The 18,335-nt window shown below is 31.8% G+C and overlaps 1 protein-coding gene across 4 annotated transcripts; it reads right to left on the bottom strand.

Annotated features, from left to right (window-relative positions):
* Nucleotides 1–6,822: 6,822 nt before the first annotated feature.
* LOC149795176 (uncharacterized) lies at nt 6,823–18,325 on the bottom strand. 4 transcript variants are annotated; one of them, XM_089964898.1, is made up of 7 exons: nt 15,482–18,325; nt 14,890–15,046; nt 14,071–14,142; nt 13,530–13,610; nt 13,163–13,293; nt 12,430–12,531; nt 6,823–8,381 (listed from the first exon to the last, which is right to left on the bottom strand). In XM_089964898.1, exons 1-3 carry the CDS (start codon nt 15,617–15,619, stop codon nt 14,135–14,137), a joined length of 303 nt encoding a protein of 100 aa, XP_089821024.1. In that variant the 5' UTR covers nt 15,620–18,325; the 3' UTR covers nt 6,823–8,381; nt 12,430–12,531; nt 13,163–13,293; nt 13,530–13,610; nt 14,071–14,134. The 4 variants fall into 4 exon arrangements, with proteins under 4 accessions (XP_089821024.1, XP_089821027.1, XP_089821026.1 ...); XM_089964901.1 differs by having other exon boundaries at nt 14,890–18,325; XM_089964900.1 differs by lacking the exons at nt 14,071–14,142; nt 14,890–15,046; nt 15,482–18,325 and having other exon boundaries at nt 6,823–8,950; nt 13,530–14,060.
* Between the last annotated feature and the right edge of the window lie 10 nt (nt 18,326–18,335).

Raw genomic sequence — 18,335 nt, 5'->3', positions numbered from 1 at the left:
AGTAGAAAAATGCAAGAACAGTTGACCATGAAATATGGGTTAATTGAAGCCCCAGACAAAATTCTGGTAGAGCATGTTCTAAGAACCATTCCAGAGTTTGAACAGAATTGGCTTAGTCATTCTGAAGTACTTACTGCAAAGGTTTTGCATCTGGATGCTATGGAAGCCACACTGTTGTTAATGGATTCATCCTGAACTTCATTATGTTAAGGGATATCCTACGAAAAAGCCCTACCAGGTTTAATCAAAATGGGTTGTCATTCTGGAGAAGTTGAAAATAGATTTTCCAGGTGGTTGCTGAGGATGTCACACATAACTGGGGAGGCATCCTTGACGTGATTTTTAAAAAACGTGTAACAAAATAATCCTTCCAGTTTTGATCAAAATTGGCTTAGCCATTCTGCAAAAGAAAATGAAATTGGGTTTTCCATATTGTTGCAATGGAAACAACTGTATTGTTAGGAGAGCCACCCAGAGCATGTTCTAATGAACAATCCTACCAACTTTAATAGAAAGGTTCAGAATATATTAATTTATCTTGCTTTTTGTTATTCTAAAGAACATTACCTTAGGTAAAGTTTTCTCCAGCAGAATTCCTGAAATTTACTTTTAAAATTAATGAAGAGTTAAGATTGTCAAAATGAGATTAACTTACCTCCCTTGGCTAAAGCATGGATTATGCTAGGTGTAACACCATACCAAACTGCTCTGGTGGCCTAGTGGTTAGAGTGTCTGCCTCGGATGCAGGAGGTCGTGGGTTCGATCCCCTGCCGAGTCATACCAAATACTTACAAAAATGGTGCTAACAGCTTCCTCACTTGGCACTCAGCGTTACGAGGTTAGTGTTAGGACTGGTCTGCAACATGATGCCCCAGTGCTAGACATCACTAAAAACTGCCATACTGCTGACAGCAAGTTACCAAATTGTGGCCAAGAACAGGGTGATTTTGTTTTCTTTGATAGTGTATTTTGGTTTCATTATTAATCAATAAAATATAATGGTACAATATAAAGTAGATAAAGTATATCAAGTTAAAATGAACAGTACAGTATTATGAAGAGCTTTCCAAACTGACATATCATTTAAGCCATCATCAGGAAGATCAAAGAAAAGTAGAATGAGAAAAAATTGACAAATCAACCATTTCCTTTTATAGAAAAGAGAATACTTAACTGTAAACACAGATAATTCATTAAACTTTTGACAGACTGCTCCGGTGGCCTAGTGGTTAGAGCATCTGCCTGGGATGTGGGAGGTTGTGGGTTCAATCCACGGCTGAGTCATACTAAAGACTCATAAAAATGGTACTAACAGCTGCCTCGCTTGGCACTCAGTATTAAGAGGTTAGTGTTAGGACTGGTTGGCCTGGTGTCAGGATAATGTGACTGGGTGGGACATCATAGCGATATGACTGAAAAGTTGTTAAAGCTATGTTAAAAATCCAAATCACACACACACATACACACAAACCTTTGCCAAATAGATTTAGCGTGATTTGGATTTTCAGTATAGCTTTCAAAATTTTCAGTCATATCACTTCGATGACTGCATTGTGGCAGTTTATAGTGATGTCTAGAACTGAGGCATGCCACAGACATATAGCATGATGTCCCACCCAGTCACATTATCATGACACCAGGCCAACCAGTCTTAACACTAAGCTCTTAATGCTGAGTGCCTAGCAAGGCAGCTCTTTAGTTAGTACCATTTTTATCAATCTTTGTATGACTTGGCTGGAGTTCGAACCAGTGACCTCCCCTATCTGAGGCAGACGCTCTAATCACTAGGCCACCAGAGCGGTGTCCAATAGTTTTATGATAAAGAAATAAAAGCAACAAAGATCAAGCAGAAACAATTGTGAAATTATTTAACATGATAAGAGACAACATAAATATATACATACTGAATTTATACCTATCAGTATATACATACTGCATTGTACATAATATCTAGATTATGTACATACACGTTTTATTTTGGGGTTATTTCATTAAAATTCACTGTCGTAAGAGCACACCAATTATTTTAATGAATAGCATCCCAATCATGTGTATACACATGCCAGCAGTGTTTGTTTGTTTTGTCTGTGGTAAGAACTTTATCCTCATTCTGGAGGTTATTTAATTCACCCAACATGGTCACTCCCAATAAAACATTTATAACCCACCCACTCCCTTAAGTGGTACACCAAGTATGCATGTGAGGTTCTCTGAAAATCATGATGTTTGAGGCAGATTTTAGCAGCACTACTTCCCAACCACATGGCATGCTAGTATTGATGTATGCATGGTGGAGTTAAAAAATCATGTGTACCGAGGATTTTTGGCAGTGATGTGGGGGTTTGCAAAAATCATGATCTATGCAGATTTTATCAGCAGTACCTCAAGAACATGGCATGCTAGGATTGATACACTAAGCATGCATGGTGGACATTCTTCGAAACTCACTATGTGCAAGGATGATTTTAATGGCAGTGATGTGGTGTTCACGGAGTCATGATGTAGGCAGATTTCAGCAGCAGTACCTCTCGGTCACATGGTATGCAAGGATTGATACACCAGGCATGCGTGGTAGAGATTCTTTGAAACCCATTATGTGCAAGGATGATTTTAGTAGCTGTGATGCCCAACCACAACACATACTATGATTGATACACCCAGGCATGCATGGTGGAGTTCTCAGAAAGTCATGATGTGCAGGCTGGCTTTTGTGGTTCCTCCCTTAAGGCTTGTTAGGGTACGTTTGCTTAGAAGTTTTCTATCTTTATGCAAGTGTTGATCCAAAAGAAGGAGGTGCAATTATTGAGGCATACTGTGAAAATGACCTTGAATACTTTGCATTTATCTGTATGCAAACAAAACTAGCATATTTACATGAATTTAAATAGAATATATAAATTACAAAGATTATGATCAGTAATAATAAAAAAACTATTTATATATCAAAATGTTTTAAGCTAAGCACAGCCTCCTATGTGTATTTCTTTCAAAGTAAATGTAATTCTAAGAAAAATTTAGCTTTTCCATTAGGTAAGAGTTTTATTCTTTGATTTTTTCTCACAAGAACATTTACTTTATTTGAAAACATTGTGTCCTTTTTCATCTTCTGTGAAGCACAGTAGAACACCTCCCCCCCCCCAAGTAATATGTTTGAATGATCCTTAGATCAAACTTTGACACATAATGAATAAAAGAAAAGATATGAAGTGTTCCATTTCATGTAGCATTCTGACCAACTTACCTAACATCCTAGTATAACAAGTTAATTTTACCTATCACTGAATAAAAATAACAAATCCGATACAACTATCCAGTGTTTAATAGTCCTCGGTGTCCCAAAACCAGTATGGGTCTCAGTGACCTCATCCTTTGGTCATGGTACACTGTATGCAGCCTTGAGCTCTGGTTAATGTGCAGAAACCATGGAAACCATTATTTTATTATTTATTTTAACCATAATCTCTACACTCCAGAATCAAAATCATAATCTCTACACCCCAGAATCAATATGTATGCATGCATGTACGTGTGTGCTTGTGATTTTTAACGTAGCTTTTACAAAATTTCAGTCATATCAATATGATTTCTGCAGTGTCACAGTTTATAGTGATGTCTCACTGGGCATCATGCTGTAGACATGTAGCATCAAGTCCCACCCAGTCATATTATCGTGTCACTAGGCTGACAATTAACACTAACCTCTTAATGCTAAGTGCCAAGCAAGGCAGCTGTACCATTTTTACATCCAAGGCCGACACTATAACCACAAGGCCATTGGAGCAGTCCATGTATGTATGTGTGTGAGTGTATGCATGTATGTATGTATGTATGTATGTATGTATTAGTGTTAAATGGTACCTTGCAAATTAAAAGAAAATAAAAATGTTAAAATGGAGTGTAAAGTAAAATAATGACATGGGGTTTAACTAGTTATTATACATAGTGCTGATCTGACCTGAAATATGTCTGCCTCAATAAACATGTTAAAAGTGTTTTCATCTAATTCTCCTGAATGGATGGTTATATGAACATGGAGTTTCCATCCATTCAAATGATGTCTAGCATGTCCTAAATGAAAATGGTGTCGATCCTAAATCCAATGGCTGCAACACTGGCTAATTTGAAAATGTTATAGCGCAATAATATCCGAGATCATTTCAGCACTCTGCAATTAAAAAGAAAGGTTCTTGTCATGTATTCCTTGATTTCTTTTCAGATAGAAGAGTATCATTCATTTTGAGGGGCTTGTTCCTTGTGCCACAGTGATCCTGGCCTTCACCTTTTGACTCGGATCTATAGATATCCTTAATACCTTAAGACCAAGTCCTGAACAAACTTTGGTCAAGGTATATGGTCCAGAATTAAATTTATTATGCAACAGCTTTTTTCAGTTACAATGACCTTGACTTTTTTTTTACCCCAAATTAAAAACTTTTTTTTACCATAGACCAAGTGCAAGCCATCCACAAAGTTTAGTCCATGTGTGTGATGTAGAACTTGATGTTATTGTGCAGAAACCATTTCTACTTTCATCCATAGTCAACTTGTCAAGAACTGACATTTTTGTGCAGAAATCACTTTTCTTTTTTCAGTCACAAATGATTTTAACCCCTGTTCTTTTGGCCCCAAACTTGAAATCTTCCTTACCGCAGGTGCAAGCTATCCACAAAGTTTGGATAAGGTCTGTTATGTAGAAGTAAGGTTATTGTGCATAACCATTTTTATGGGTTATGTAGGCCATGGTCTTTGACCTTCTGATCCCCAAAATAAAGACTTTTTCCTTAACCCAAGTGCAAGCCATCCACAAATTTTAATGATTATAGACGGTGTAGAAGTTTTTTTGTGTGGAAACCATCTCTCATCTTTTAGTCACGTGACCCCAGACTTTGACCTTCTGAATCTAAAATCAATAGGCATCTTCCCTACCCAAATGAAAGCAATCACAAAGTTTAGTAATTGTAGAAACAAGAAAACTTGAGTTATTACAAAGAAACTATTTATCTTTGTCATAGTGACCTTGATCATTTACCTTTTGACCTGCAAATCAAATACAGTTTTTGCTTACTCCAAGTGCAAGCTATCTGAACAGTTTAGTAACTGTTGAGGAGCAAGTCATTGTGCAGAAACCATTTATCAAATAGCTGTAACACTGATTTTGAAATATGACCCCCAAATCGACAGGATTCTTCTTTACTTTAAGTGCTACCTATCTTCAAAGTCACTGTTACCCGACAAACTGCTTAGACCCAGAACTTCCAGTATGTCATTTGACAATATGATAATGATTGATGGTGGTGGTGCTGTCCTAATGGTTGACCTACACAATAACAAAAATAATTGTTGATGGTGATGACAGCTATTGCAAGAATGATGACAACAGTGATAACACTAACCTCTTAATGCTGAGCGCCAAGCAAGGTAGCTGTTAGTACCGTTTTTCTAAGTCTTTGGTATGACTCTACCTGGGATCGAACCCACGATCTCCCACATCCGAGGCAGACACTCTAACCACAAGGCCACCGGAGCGGTCCATTCTTAATAAATTGCATGGACCCAGATTTGCTGGCAGATCTGGGTCTATGCAGTTTGCAGTTAACTGGACTTAAAAGCAAGTACAATGTATATGTAGTACATCATTATTATGGAAACATTTTGATTTTGCACATTGTGTAAAATCCTTTTCTAAAAATGGTAATAGCTGAAAGAGTAGTATTGTTTAATATTATACTGTACATTAAATAAATTTGGAAATCATTATATTATTCGGAATTTGAAAATTTTCAATTTCCAATAACCAATTTTATTGATAGTATAGGGTAAAATGCTGTATGATCATACATGTCTAATATGGTTTCTAAGCTTATGTTTTAAAAGGGTAATATATGCTATGCCTATACTTGTATAACATTATACTATCTAACCTTATTCTGGTATAAGGTAAGACACTCTATGCTTATTCTGATATACATTAAGAGATCCTAACATTATGCTTGTATAATATTATAATATCTAACCTTATTCTGGTATAGGGTAAGACATGCTATTCTTATTCTTGTATAGTATTATGATATCTAACCTTATTCTGGTATAAGGTAAGACACCCTAGTCTTGTATAAGATGAGACTTTCTAACCTTATTCTGGTAAAAGGTAAGACACACTAGTCTTGTATTTGTGCAAATTAGACTTTCTAACCTTATTCTGGTATAAGGTAAGACACCCTAGTCTTGTATATGATTATACTTTCTAACCTTATTCTGGTTTAAGGTAAGACAAACTAGTCTTGTATTTGTATAAGATTAGACTTTCTAACCTTATTCTGGTATAAGGTAAGACACTAGTCTTGCTTATGATTATACTTTCTAACCTTATTCTGGTACAAGGTAAGGTAATTTTTCTAAATTATGAGACTTTTTAACCTTATTCTGGTATAAGGTAAGGTAATTTTTCTAAATTATGAGACTTTCTAACCTTATTTTGGTTTAAGGTAAGGTATTTTTTTTTTAAATTAGATTTTCTAAACTTATTCTGGTATAAGGTATGTTATTTTTATAAGATTAGACTTCTGGTACAAGTTAAGAAACCTGTATAAGATGAGACTTTCTAACCTTATTCTTGTATACGGTAAGACAACCAAATCTTGTATTTTTTTAAAAATTGACATTCTAGCTTTGTTTGGGTATGATGTAAGACACCCCCTTTTTTTTAATAAGATGAGACATTTTAACCTTATTGTTTGATATAGGTTAAGATGCTCTATTATTATACTTGTTTAAGATTAGACATTATATCATTATATTAGGTTTCAAATATAACAAACACCATTTTTAAAAATTCATGTATTTATTAATGTGTAACAAATTTCAAACCAGTATCATGTGACTCTTTACATCCAATTTAAATGTGGCAAATGCTGTCAATTCATAAAGATTTGGATTTATTGTACTTTAAAATATGTATACTGAGAAATAAAAGGCACAATTCAACACATACACAAACACATTCCAAAAGGACAAATCCCTTATCTTTACATGCCAATCCTTGGTGAGGAAAAGGTGTAATCCATGTGTACAAAAATAAAATAAACTCCAAGCAGATAAATAGTAATCCACATATAACATGATAAAAATTCAATGAGCATATGTACAAAATGATTTATTTACCCCTCTGGTCTTTTAACAACAGTTGTTGCTTCAAGTTTCCGTATGTTGCAATTTAGCTTTACACTTATGTGTTGCATTTCAAAACAATTTTTTACCAGCTGCAACTATAAATGTTTTGCACACTAGTATAGAGCACTACATACTGGGTTACAAAAAATCTAAATGAATCTAGTGTGACTCTTGAACTCTTGACTATTCAATGGACACTTCTGTAAATACAATGGACATTACTGTAAATTCATGGTCTGATGTGACTTTGAATGCACTAATATACTTGAACATTTAAATAAAGAAAAAGGATGGAAGAATGATAAAATGGGTATGGAGACAATCTCAGTGAGTACCCTACTGCATGATGATATACATAATTGATACGAAACTAAATGCAAAAGGTTTTAACATAGGTCACTTACATGTACACAGTATATTGTGAAAAATAGCCCCAATTAAGTTAATGTTGTCTTACCAGGAAAATAAACAAACTTATTATCAATCATTGCTTGAACACAAAAATTCACTCACTTCTGGTAAATGATGTCATAGTCACTGATGACATTGACATTGCAAATGTTTTCAGTGATTTTTTTTGACCAACATTACCACTAAGTTCAAATAACCCGTGATAAAAAAACAACTTTAATGAACTGAAAATGTTCTGCAGCTGCAAAATCTTTAAGGAGGTATGTTTCTCTATGCCACCAGTTACTGAGTATCAAAAAAACTTGTTAAAAAATGTCTCAGTGAAATTGATACCAAGAAAGCAAAAAGACTTGATCAGATTGGTCCACGACTCATTCAGTCTTTTGCCTCTGCTATTTTATAAAGCATAACATTCAGAATAAATTTAAGTATTTCAGTTTCATCTCTCGCAAAATATGGACAACTGCAAAAGAAACTTATTCACAAATGTGGTTCTAAGGATGATGCTAACAATTACTGGCCAATCTCGTGTATAAAAAAAAAACATTAATCAAGTTTCCTGTACATATTTTTTACCATTCCTCCTGTGGTTGCACTTCCAACTCTCTTTTGCTCCCTTTTAATTATTTTTCAACTTTTCTCTTCATTAACTGAATTAAATTATTGTTTTCCACAATTACGCCATTTTTTAAAATTGTTATTTCAACAGTCACTTCAGGCATGGAATCCTCCAACAGTGCTTCTTTACAAAAATCCACCAATTTTTGCGGAATATACTTTCTTGACGTGTGTCTGTGAATCTGAAAATAAATTTCATCATTTTATTTTAGTATTGACTAAATCTAGTATATGTACATGTATTGTCAACTAAGCACAATTTTTACAATCTATTAATTCATTTATTACTTATTAGTGTAGTTTCATTTAATAGTTTCATTTTATTTTTCTTAGTTTATGATGTTATAAAATGTCAATTGCCAATTCACAGAGTAAATAATGCAAGATAAACTCAGAGAAGAAACTCTACTGTCATAAATGCTATCATTTATAGTTATATAAAAATCTGTATTGTTATTTTTTTTAAAAATATACATATACTGTTTTTTCAAGCCTTATTTTAACTGATGAATTCAAGTGGAGTAAATTAACTACATAACTATTTATAGAAAAGGGGATGATCCAACTGCACAGTTGTTGTTGTTGTAGGGTTTAACGCCATTTTTCAGCAACAATAGGCTATACATGGCGGCCAGTTGAATCCGAGACTCGAACCCACGCAGACAGAGGTGAGATGGCAATGATCCATAACGGACAGCACTTTAGACCACTCGGCCATTCAGGGCCCCTCCAACTGCACAGTAATAGCTATCTGAACATAGTAACATAACATTAAAAAATGCAGCAGTGATGAGCGAGTTAAAGCTTGTAACATTCCATAGCATGGTCTTAATCTTAATTTTAATCAGTGTAACTATCAATGACCGCATCTTACATTATAGGATTGTGAATCCAAATATTTTTACAATCTATTAATTCATTTATTACTTATTATTGTTATGTTAGTCTTTGAACCCTCATCCTATCAATCGTTATATCAATTTGCCTATATTATTTTAAAATCATTTTTAATGAACCAGTTTTACTCAGATTTACATCACATATTTACCACCTAAATATGCAGTGATTTTTTTCAAATTCTGTCAGTATGAAGACCGTTTTGTGTAAATCATTCTTTTGTGGACAGAGGTGAGTTTATTTACTTCTGTTAGTGAACATTAAATTCATGTTATATATATTGTTGATTACATGTTACATATATATCACCCCTCCCCAACCCACCACGACACACACCTGCTATCAACTGAGCAATACCAGTCCATAATTTTACTTGTTATTATTATTTTCTTGGGGTTTAAGCCATTTATATGTTATGTTAAACATTAAATAACATAACCATGTGATGGTAAATTGGCCATATTGAAATAGATGAGGCCATTTTTAGTCAATTTGCTCTCATGAGTAAAAAACAAAATGCTAAATGTAAATAAAAGATAACAAAAGGCAGGTTAAAAAATTTTTTTGGTTAAATTAAGAGTCTGAATCTCTTTATACATAACTCACAATTAAAATAAAATGTTAAACTGAAGATTGATCATTATATAAGTTTTCATTTATATTATTTTATTTATTTCATTTTGTAGAGTTATCAACAACTGCTGCTATTGCTATACATAATAGTGTTTATTGCCTCCCTTTTATTTTATCATCTCCCCTAACATAATGGTAATTTTTATTTTTTTGATAAATATTCAATAATAATAATAATCATTAGGACTTTGTATAGCACCTAATCTTTAGAAGCTCTAAGCGCTTTACAGCATTAGACAACACCTATAAGATAAAAACCATATAATGATTACAAAAACAAACACCAAGAAATTAGAAAACATTAAAAAACATGCTGAGAATATTTAAGGTAGGAAACATTATTAGGTCTTTAAGTTTGTTCTTGCAGTAGATAAGTGAGTTTTGAGAGCTCTCATGAATGTGATCACTGTCTCTTTGTGTCTAAGTTCAGTGGGTAATTCATTCCACATTGGTGGGCCCTGGTATGCAAAAGAACACTGTCCATATGACTTTGTTTTCATAGTGGGAATAATGAGTATATGATTGTCAGAAGACGAGTGTAAGTATCTTGCTGGTGTGTACACATGGGTGAGGTCGGATAGGTATGTTGGACTAAGAGTCCAACAGTGAAATGTAGCACAGAGAACAAATTTTGTGTTTGATTCTGGATCGAATGGATAGCCAGTGTAGGGTACAGAGCAGCGGGGAGGTGTGCTCTGATTGTGATACTCTAAGTATGATCCAAGCAGCTGTGTTTTTAACTTTTTGAAGTTTCTGGAGCAGTTATTGAGATGAACCAGACAGAATTGAGTTACAATAGTCCAGTCTTGAAAGTACTAATGAACACACAAGTATTTCAGTGGCATCAACTGAAAGATATTTGCAAATTGAGCTGATGCGTCTCAGCTCAAGATATGCAGCCTTGCATATGTTCATGACATGTTGGTGCAATGTGAGAGTACTGTCCAGAGTAACACCTAGGTTTCGTACTGATTGTGTGAATTTAATGTTGGTATTGATATTTATTGTTTGAGGTAAAGGATGTGATTGAGAAAGTTTTTGTGTTGTGATCAAAATGGCCTCAGTTTTATCATCATTCATCTGCAGCTTGTTACATGTCATCCATATTTCACATCAGAAATGCACCTTTCTACACCCTGGATGGTAGCATCAACTTCAGTTGGGTGGCTAGACTTGTATGTTTGGGTGTCATCAGCGTACAATTGGTGAGACACTGGATGATGATCTATGACACTTGAGAGCAATTGAGTGTACAGAATGAAGATAACAGGTCCAAGAACAGACCCCTGTTGCAATAAAATTTAATTAAGGGGCAATTAATATAATGATTTATACCTATGAAAAATACTGCATGAAACATATATCATTATTTATAACAGATGTTAATATTTTGTGAATTGTATCAGAAACACTTTTTATGTTTACAATTTTCACGATATAAAATACTATAGTAAAATATACTTAATACTATCCTACACTGTGAAGCAGTGGCCAATTATTTTATGATTCATTCAACAAGCTTTTTATTAAATAATTAATGAGAAGCTGATTAATCATTATCATTTATTGAAAACACTGTATAACTGAAACAATCAAATTATTTAGTTTTGTTTCGTTTATATATGTTCAATTTATTAATGCAACCTGAGCACTGCGCATTAATAATGACTAATTGTATGAATGCGCGTAAACAAAACTTGGCTTGCAGAAGATACCAGAATGTATTCTGATGTCCTGCATTGTCAGCAGCAACCTTCATCAACGTTCCCAATGAAATGTGTCAAAATGGTATTTTGTAATACCTCAAAATAAGGATTTTTATTCACTTTGAAGTCGATGTGTTTCGCGAGATTCCAAGTATGGGGCAGAACATTGTTATTATTAGTGACGAAAAGTGCATCGTTTATGTGAACCACAATGAACCAGATGATTTATACACTGTATCAAAGGTTAGTGTGACGTGCGTTTCTCTCTCTCTCGCTCTCTTTCTCTCTTGCGCACACGCAATTTTTAGGCTTTGATTTTGGTGGTGGCTACATTTTTTTAAAATTACAATTTAATTATGGATGAGGGCTATATCTAGCCTTCATACTTCAACGTAAAATTGCAAAGTTCACTAATATAGACATTCCATTTGCGTGGTTGGGCATTTCTATTCGTTATCGGGATTTATGTATAAATGTTTTGCCTCCACCTTTGTTAATTCCTCCAATGGTAGATGAACTAATTCATTTTTAACGTCAAAATCTTTGACTTGGTTAGCATTGGTTGTCATTATTATTACGATGTAAACAAAACTAGTTATTCCAAGGCATGCAAATAATTATTATATACAGAACCGGTGAAGATTTTTACTACAGGCAATACTGCTGGGTTTTGAATAGTTAGCAACAGTGGGATTTGTTATGATGTCTGAAAAAAATTAAATACAAACATAGTGTTCAATAAATAATAAAACTTGTATGCCATTTCTGTACCCTTGTATTAAAAATTTGTATTTTGTAATCTGATATTGGATGACATTTATGTTACCATGCCAGTTGATTTTATTTTTTGCCTACATTGTTAAATTTTACAAAACTTGTCTTCACTCTTTTCTTCTAACCATTTGCAAGAGCCTAAACACATAACAAATTAAAAAATTACAAAATAATAGTTTTAGGATGTTCAAAAGCTTAGGATGATAATTTATAAACTTACTAAAAATGTGAAATCCAATGTTTTGCACTTTATGTTGTGCACATTTCCAATGTGACGTGCCTGTTCCTCAGTTACTGATGCATAATCAAAACATTTATTTTCCTGAAACAAAAAACACTTATTATGTCACTTATTGTCACATACAATAATGAAGTGTTACATCATCTAGCTGCTGGTCACTATTTTCATTTCAGCAGCATATTTAAGTGGCATAATTAATTTAAATATTCATGGGACCTAGAAAGATATTGATTTATATCATTATATATTACGTATACAAGTTATTATGGCTTTCATACAGCACTGAGCTTAGATCTATAGATTAATTACATTTTGTTCCACATACCATCTAAAATAATTACCGTATCTGAGGTTCTGCATCCTCAAATTGCCCTTGTTTGGAAAAACATGCAATAAGCAGGGAACGGAAGATTTATTTTGTATGCAACCTCACTGTTGGACAATCTACCTGATAATGTTCATCCATAATTACATGCAATTGACTGGACTTTTGAGCAGTATAAATAAGGATTGTAATTATAATAATTTAAAAAAATATTGCCATAATCATTTTGCATTATATTTTTAATACTGTAAATGTCAAATGACATCAAGGTAATGTGTCAAATAAAAAACTAACTATTGAATAACGTAAAATGATCTTAATGTTACTATTTCAAATTTACAATTTTAATTATGTTTTCAAAAATTTGAAAACTAAGTACATTCTTACCCAATAATTTCCTGCATGTTTTCACCTTCTTCCACTGCAATTTTAATTGCAGCCCTAAGGTGATTTCCACCAAGTGTCATATATGTGTATGTATGTACTTTTTGCACATCAAAATCTTCTATATTTGACACCTGTAAAAATTGCATTAAAACATTTATTTCATTTCAATTATTATAAATTTAAGATTTAAAAAAATATGATCATTTAATTGAAAAGGAAATTATATTTAAATATGTATCAAAATATTATTAAATTAATAAAACTTATAATAAAAATTTACATTTTGCTTTTAAGAAATACAATAACAATCTATTATTACTATTTAGCAAAAAAAAAATAACTCAGACTAAAATAACGTGAAACATACCTCTTTGGGGTCAACCAAAACTGGCAAAATTGTTGTCACTGGAGCTGGGTGTGCTCTAATTTTCTGTTTGATAATCTCAACCTGTGAATAATTATTAAGAAATGCAATTGACACATACATGTATGTATGTTTATTAGATTCATATATTGTTATTAGTAAACTATCTTTATTGCAATTTTCGGTAAAATTATATTTATTTTATTTATTCTTTATAACACAAGAACTGTGCATATTTTTAATGACATATACTAACAAATATAATGACTGAAAATTCAGCTATGGTAAATAAAATGAAACTATTATAGTTCATCTGCAAATTATCTAACATGACTTATTAAACCTGCCATAAAAACTATGGAAAATATTTTTTTCTTCTGTACAATGTATAATAGTGGTTGTTTTGGATAAATATTATAATAGTAGCATAATTGATAACTAATTCATGACATAATGTTTATATCCTTTTGTTGAAGATGACAAAATTAACAAAAAATACATTCTACTTTTATATAATTTTGTAAATGGCTAAAACATATCCAACCATCCTTCAGTTGTCTGCAAAGATATTTTTCATCAGGTTCTTTTAACCTATCTATGGTAACCTCTTACTGACCTGCAATAAATAAAGTGAATTTAAAGTAGTTTTTTTATAGATCATATATTCATCATACTATTGTCTTATTAAGTTAATTACATACAGCATACATGTTTAAGTACATTACAGTGCAGCTTTCAAAAGCTTCACCATGATAATATGATTACATATTATTGCAGTTATAATTATAGTAAATTTTTAAATTTAAATTAATTATCATTAATGTCCACATCATAATGCAACCATTTTATGACTGGTTATAGATGTGTCATATAAACAGTAATGCATAAGTTAATCCTAGTTAGTACAAAATTTAAATATCTGAATATGATTAAGATTGGTTTATACCTTTGCAATATTATTAAAATGTAGAAAACCTTTTAAAATAAACCACACAATTCTGATGTTATCTATATTTCAAGACTCATTCATTGTGTACAACAATCTACCATGCATATCATAAATTTGACAGTGGTTACAATATTAAATTTGTTAAATCTGTATATAGATACAAATAAGCATATATATCATCATTTATCTACTTCAGTTACTTTTTACTAACATTCAATCTATAATAACGTCATAATTGTTTAAATAAATTTCTGCAATTGCCAGCAAAATTAAACTGGGTTGACTGCATACTGGTATCACCATAATTAAACCTCATTTTTTGTCTAGCTTAAACTATAGCTAATAAAAAAGTATGTAAATATGTGTTAAGTGAAAATTTATTTTATAAACTATAATTAAAATTTGATAATTTACTGCATGGTTTCCTTTTTCTTAAAATGCCATGCTTGTACAGTATTGCCAAAAATGTACTATTCTGGGAACAGGACTCAAAGTCCATCGAAAATAAATTTGTGGCTTTGAATAGATCTCGATCCATTCTTTTCCCCACTTTGCAGCCATCAAATGAGAACTGTAACAGAAATTTGTGTATTTTATTATTATGATTCTTTTCTGTCATTTATGCTATAAAGTCTTAAAAAAATGATCATTGCAGTCTACAAAAATTAAGTTTATGTAATTGACTTATTGATATACAAATTTTGCTTATCTATTATTAGTAAATTTCATTTATGATATTCACTACAAAAATATCTCAATTTCTTCCAATAATTTCTTTTTGAAGCAATATTTTGCATTGTTAAGGTTATATTTTATTGTATAATTTCCATTTTAAAAACAAATATGAAATTTTTTATAATACTATAACAAAAATAAATTAAATGAAATTCAACTATATTGTAATGTTTTTTAAAAATTGTAACCTTTGATATTATTTATATTCACATATACTTTAAAAAATTTAAGTCTAAATAATTAAATAAATTTTGTGACAAAGTCAACTTACCCATATTGATTTAGATTTACTCCCATGAGTTGCGTGCATTGCATGAGGTATGATCTCAAATGAGGTTGATGACACCGCCCACCTTTCATTAGTCAAAAGAAATATCTGATCCAGACTCTTCTCAAAACACCACGACATTGTTGTTAATTTCTTTCACATAAAGCCAGATGATATTTGCTGAACGGCGCGAACTAGGTAGGCGTGTAAGCCAATAATGCGAAATTACTTCAGCTTAATCGGAGCAGTATGGGCACATTCCCCAAATTGATTCGTCTGTCAACAGATAGTGACAAGGTATCTCCAATTGTTATCAAACTCAAACTGCGCATATGCTTAAAACAAAAAAAGAAAGAAGCCCACAAGTAACAAAGAACAAACTGATTGAGAGGTAAGTTTATTACTTATGCTAACATGTATAAACATATATTATAAATTATTTTATGATTAGTCTTTGCAGCCATAAATTATAATAATTATAAATGTTACACTTTTAATTTTATTGGATAATTTAATAAGGAAAACATACACGATTTTTTTAAAAAAGAAACTTATATTGTCAGTGACACCTAATTGATATATTTAAAACAAAAAAAATCTTTCATTTCCCCTGTGTTGAATATTAAAGTTTATTTCATTTTTGTTTAGTTGTTAAATATTTTGTTTATTGAAGAAGAATATTTCCATCATTAAAACTCAGTTGACACATATAATGAAATACTATTGTCAAGTCATTGCATGGTTAGCTTATACGAGTATCAGAGGACGAAATGAAATGAAAAAAAACTGCATGATAGCCATTAAAGTGATGACAGTTAAGAACCATTTTTTAATGATAGTATAATTTTCATTTGATGAAAGCATAATTTCTTGAAAAAAAATATTTTATATTTTGCAGTTTAATTTGTAAAAGTTGCACTCACCATACCAAAATATGGATAATTTTGAGGAAGAAATACGGACTGGTAAGTGCATGTATTTAACAAAATTAAATTGATGCCTAGTTTTGGCTTGTGCAACTCGCTATGTGACTATAATGCTATTTGTATTGATAATTTTAACTTAATTTTCATGAAAAAGTTAGTATTGTGTAGTTTTCTTTAGAACTGCCAGTCCTATGAAACTAAAGTGACAAAAAATATAGTATTGGTAAAGAATATAATTGTATTATGAAGATACTGATATAAGAGTGCTTTATATTTATTAAAAAAAGCCAATATAACAAATTTTCATTTGTTTTTTTTTAATAATTTTTTTTTTTTACACAATACTAAAAATAAAGGCCCTTTTTCTTGATTATGTATTGCAAAGGTTCAAAAAGTTTTGTCTTTACAACATATTTACAATAAAATTTAAAACATTTTTGTCTTTAAATTTGTAGATTATCATTTAAATATTGATGATGAGCTTTTTGATAAGGAAGTGACATTGGGGTCAACAGTTAAGTTCACATGCAAAGTTAACATACCCAATTTAGAAGCCAATTGGTTAAAGGATGGTGATATGCTACAAAGTGATTCTCATTGGGCCATTACGACCAAGTACTATTTTCATACCCTAATAATGCATCATTTGATGATGAATCTAATTATACTTGTGTAATCCAAAACAAGTCAACTGAAGCCTATTTGCTTCTTGCAGAAGGTAAGATTCTGACAAAACAAATAAGCAACATGGTAAGGTCATGATGTTTGTGTTTATATATATTTGTCTATGTGTATGTTTTAGAATTTAAAAATGATAAGAAAAAACTTTTCAGTTACTTTTATTTCCACTTGCCATCAACATCCTTACATCATATTTGACATCACTTTAACCTTAACTAATCCTATTGATTTTTTAAAGATATAAAATTAGGACATGCATAGCATTCTAAAATTTATGGTCTATCAATCAAACTTTGTAAAAATGTCAAGTAAGTTCCTTCGATGTGTATTTCAAAAAGTAATAATGTTAAGTATTAAATAGTTTTCATATCTTACCATTTTAAATAGTGTGATGTATTTTGACACATTAAATAAATACTGTTTTTGATCATAAAGTATTTTAAATATTAACTCGCCATATCGCCTTGATTATCCTTTGATACAAGTTTATATAAAAAAATATGTCATAAAAATGTAAACAAAAAATTTCCAGTTACTGTTTCATATGTAGTTTAAACAGCATATTTCTCTTAAGGAAAATTAAAGAAAACATTTCAAGGAGATATATATATTTATGAACAACAGTTATGTATTATAATTATTGTTTTAACAGAGCCTGAAATAGGGAGCATGGATGACGATTCAAATATAGATGGCAGAGGCAAAGATACAATACCCAGCAAAAGTAAGTGCCATGCATACTTGCTTATATGACTAGTTAAACTGCAAATTGCACTGACCTACACCGGCAGATCTGGTTATACAGTTTGTTGGGAGTAATCACTTGAACAAACAATGTAAGATCTAATCTGCATGCACACTGTGATACAGCAGATTGGGTTATGTAGTTTGTAACTATTGTATATAAGTTTTAGTTTGGCTATGCAATTAATTTTAGGAGGTAATATTGTCAGTCATAAAACTAAGACAATTTAACAAAAAATTCTAAGTATCTACACACAAAAAGACAATGCTATAAGTATAATAGCATAGGCCAGGTTGTTGAGATGTTGGAAAGTCAAATAAAAATAAAGTGGTACAAGGGATCTATGAGTGGCAGCTGGTCAGCTTGTACAATCAGAGCTACTGGGGAGAGGAGAAAAAGAATAGTATGGACAGAAGATGTGTCACCAGCCCAGATATGGTGTTGGGGATTCAATCTTACACAATCAGGTCACTTACCAAAAAGAATTAAAGAGAAAGTAGAAGAG

Source organism: Sinohyriopsis cumingii, chromosome 7, assembly GCF_028554795.1.
Source record: "Sinohyriopsis cumingii isolate HCF-2022 chromosome 7, ASM2855479v2, whole genome shotgun sequence".
NCBI lineage: Eukaryota > Metazoa > Mollusca > Bivalvia > Unionida > Unionidae > Sinohyriopsis > Sinohyriopsis cumingii.
The sequence above is the reverse complement of the archived record's forward strand: the minus strand, read 5'-3'. Positions and strand labels throughout refer to the sequence as shown.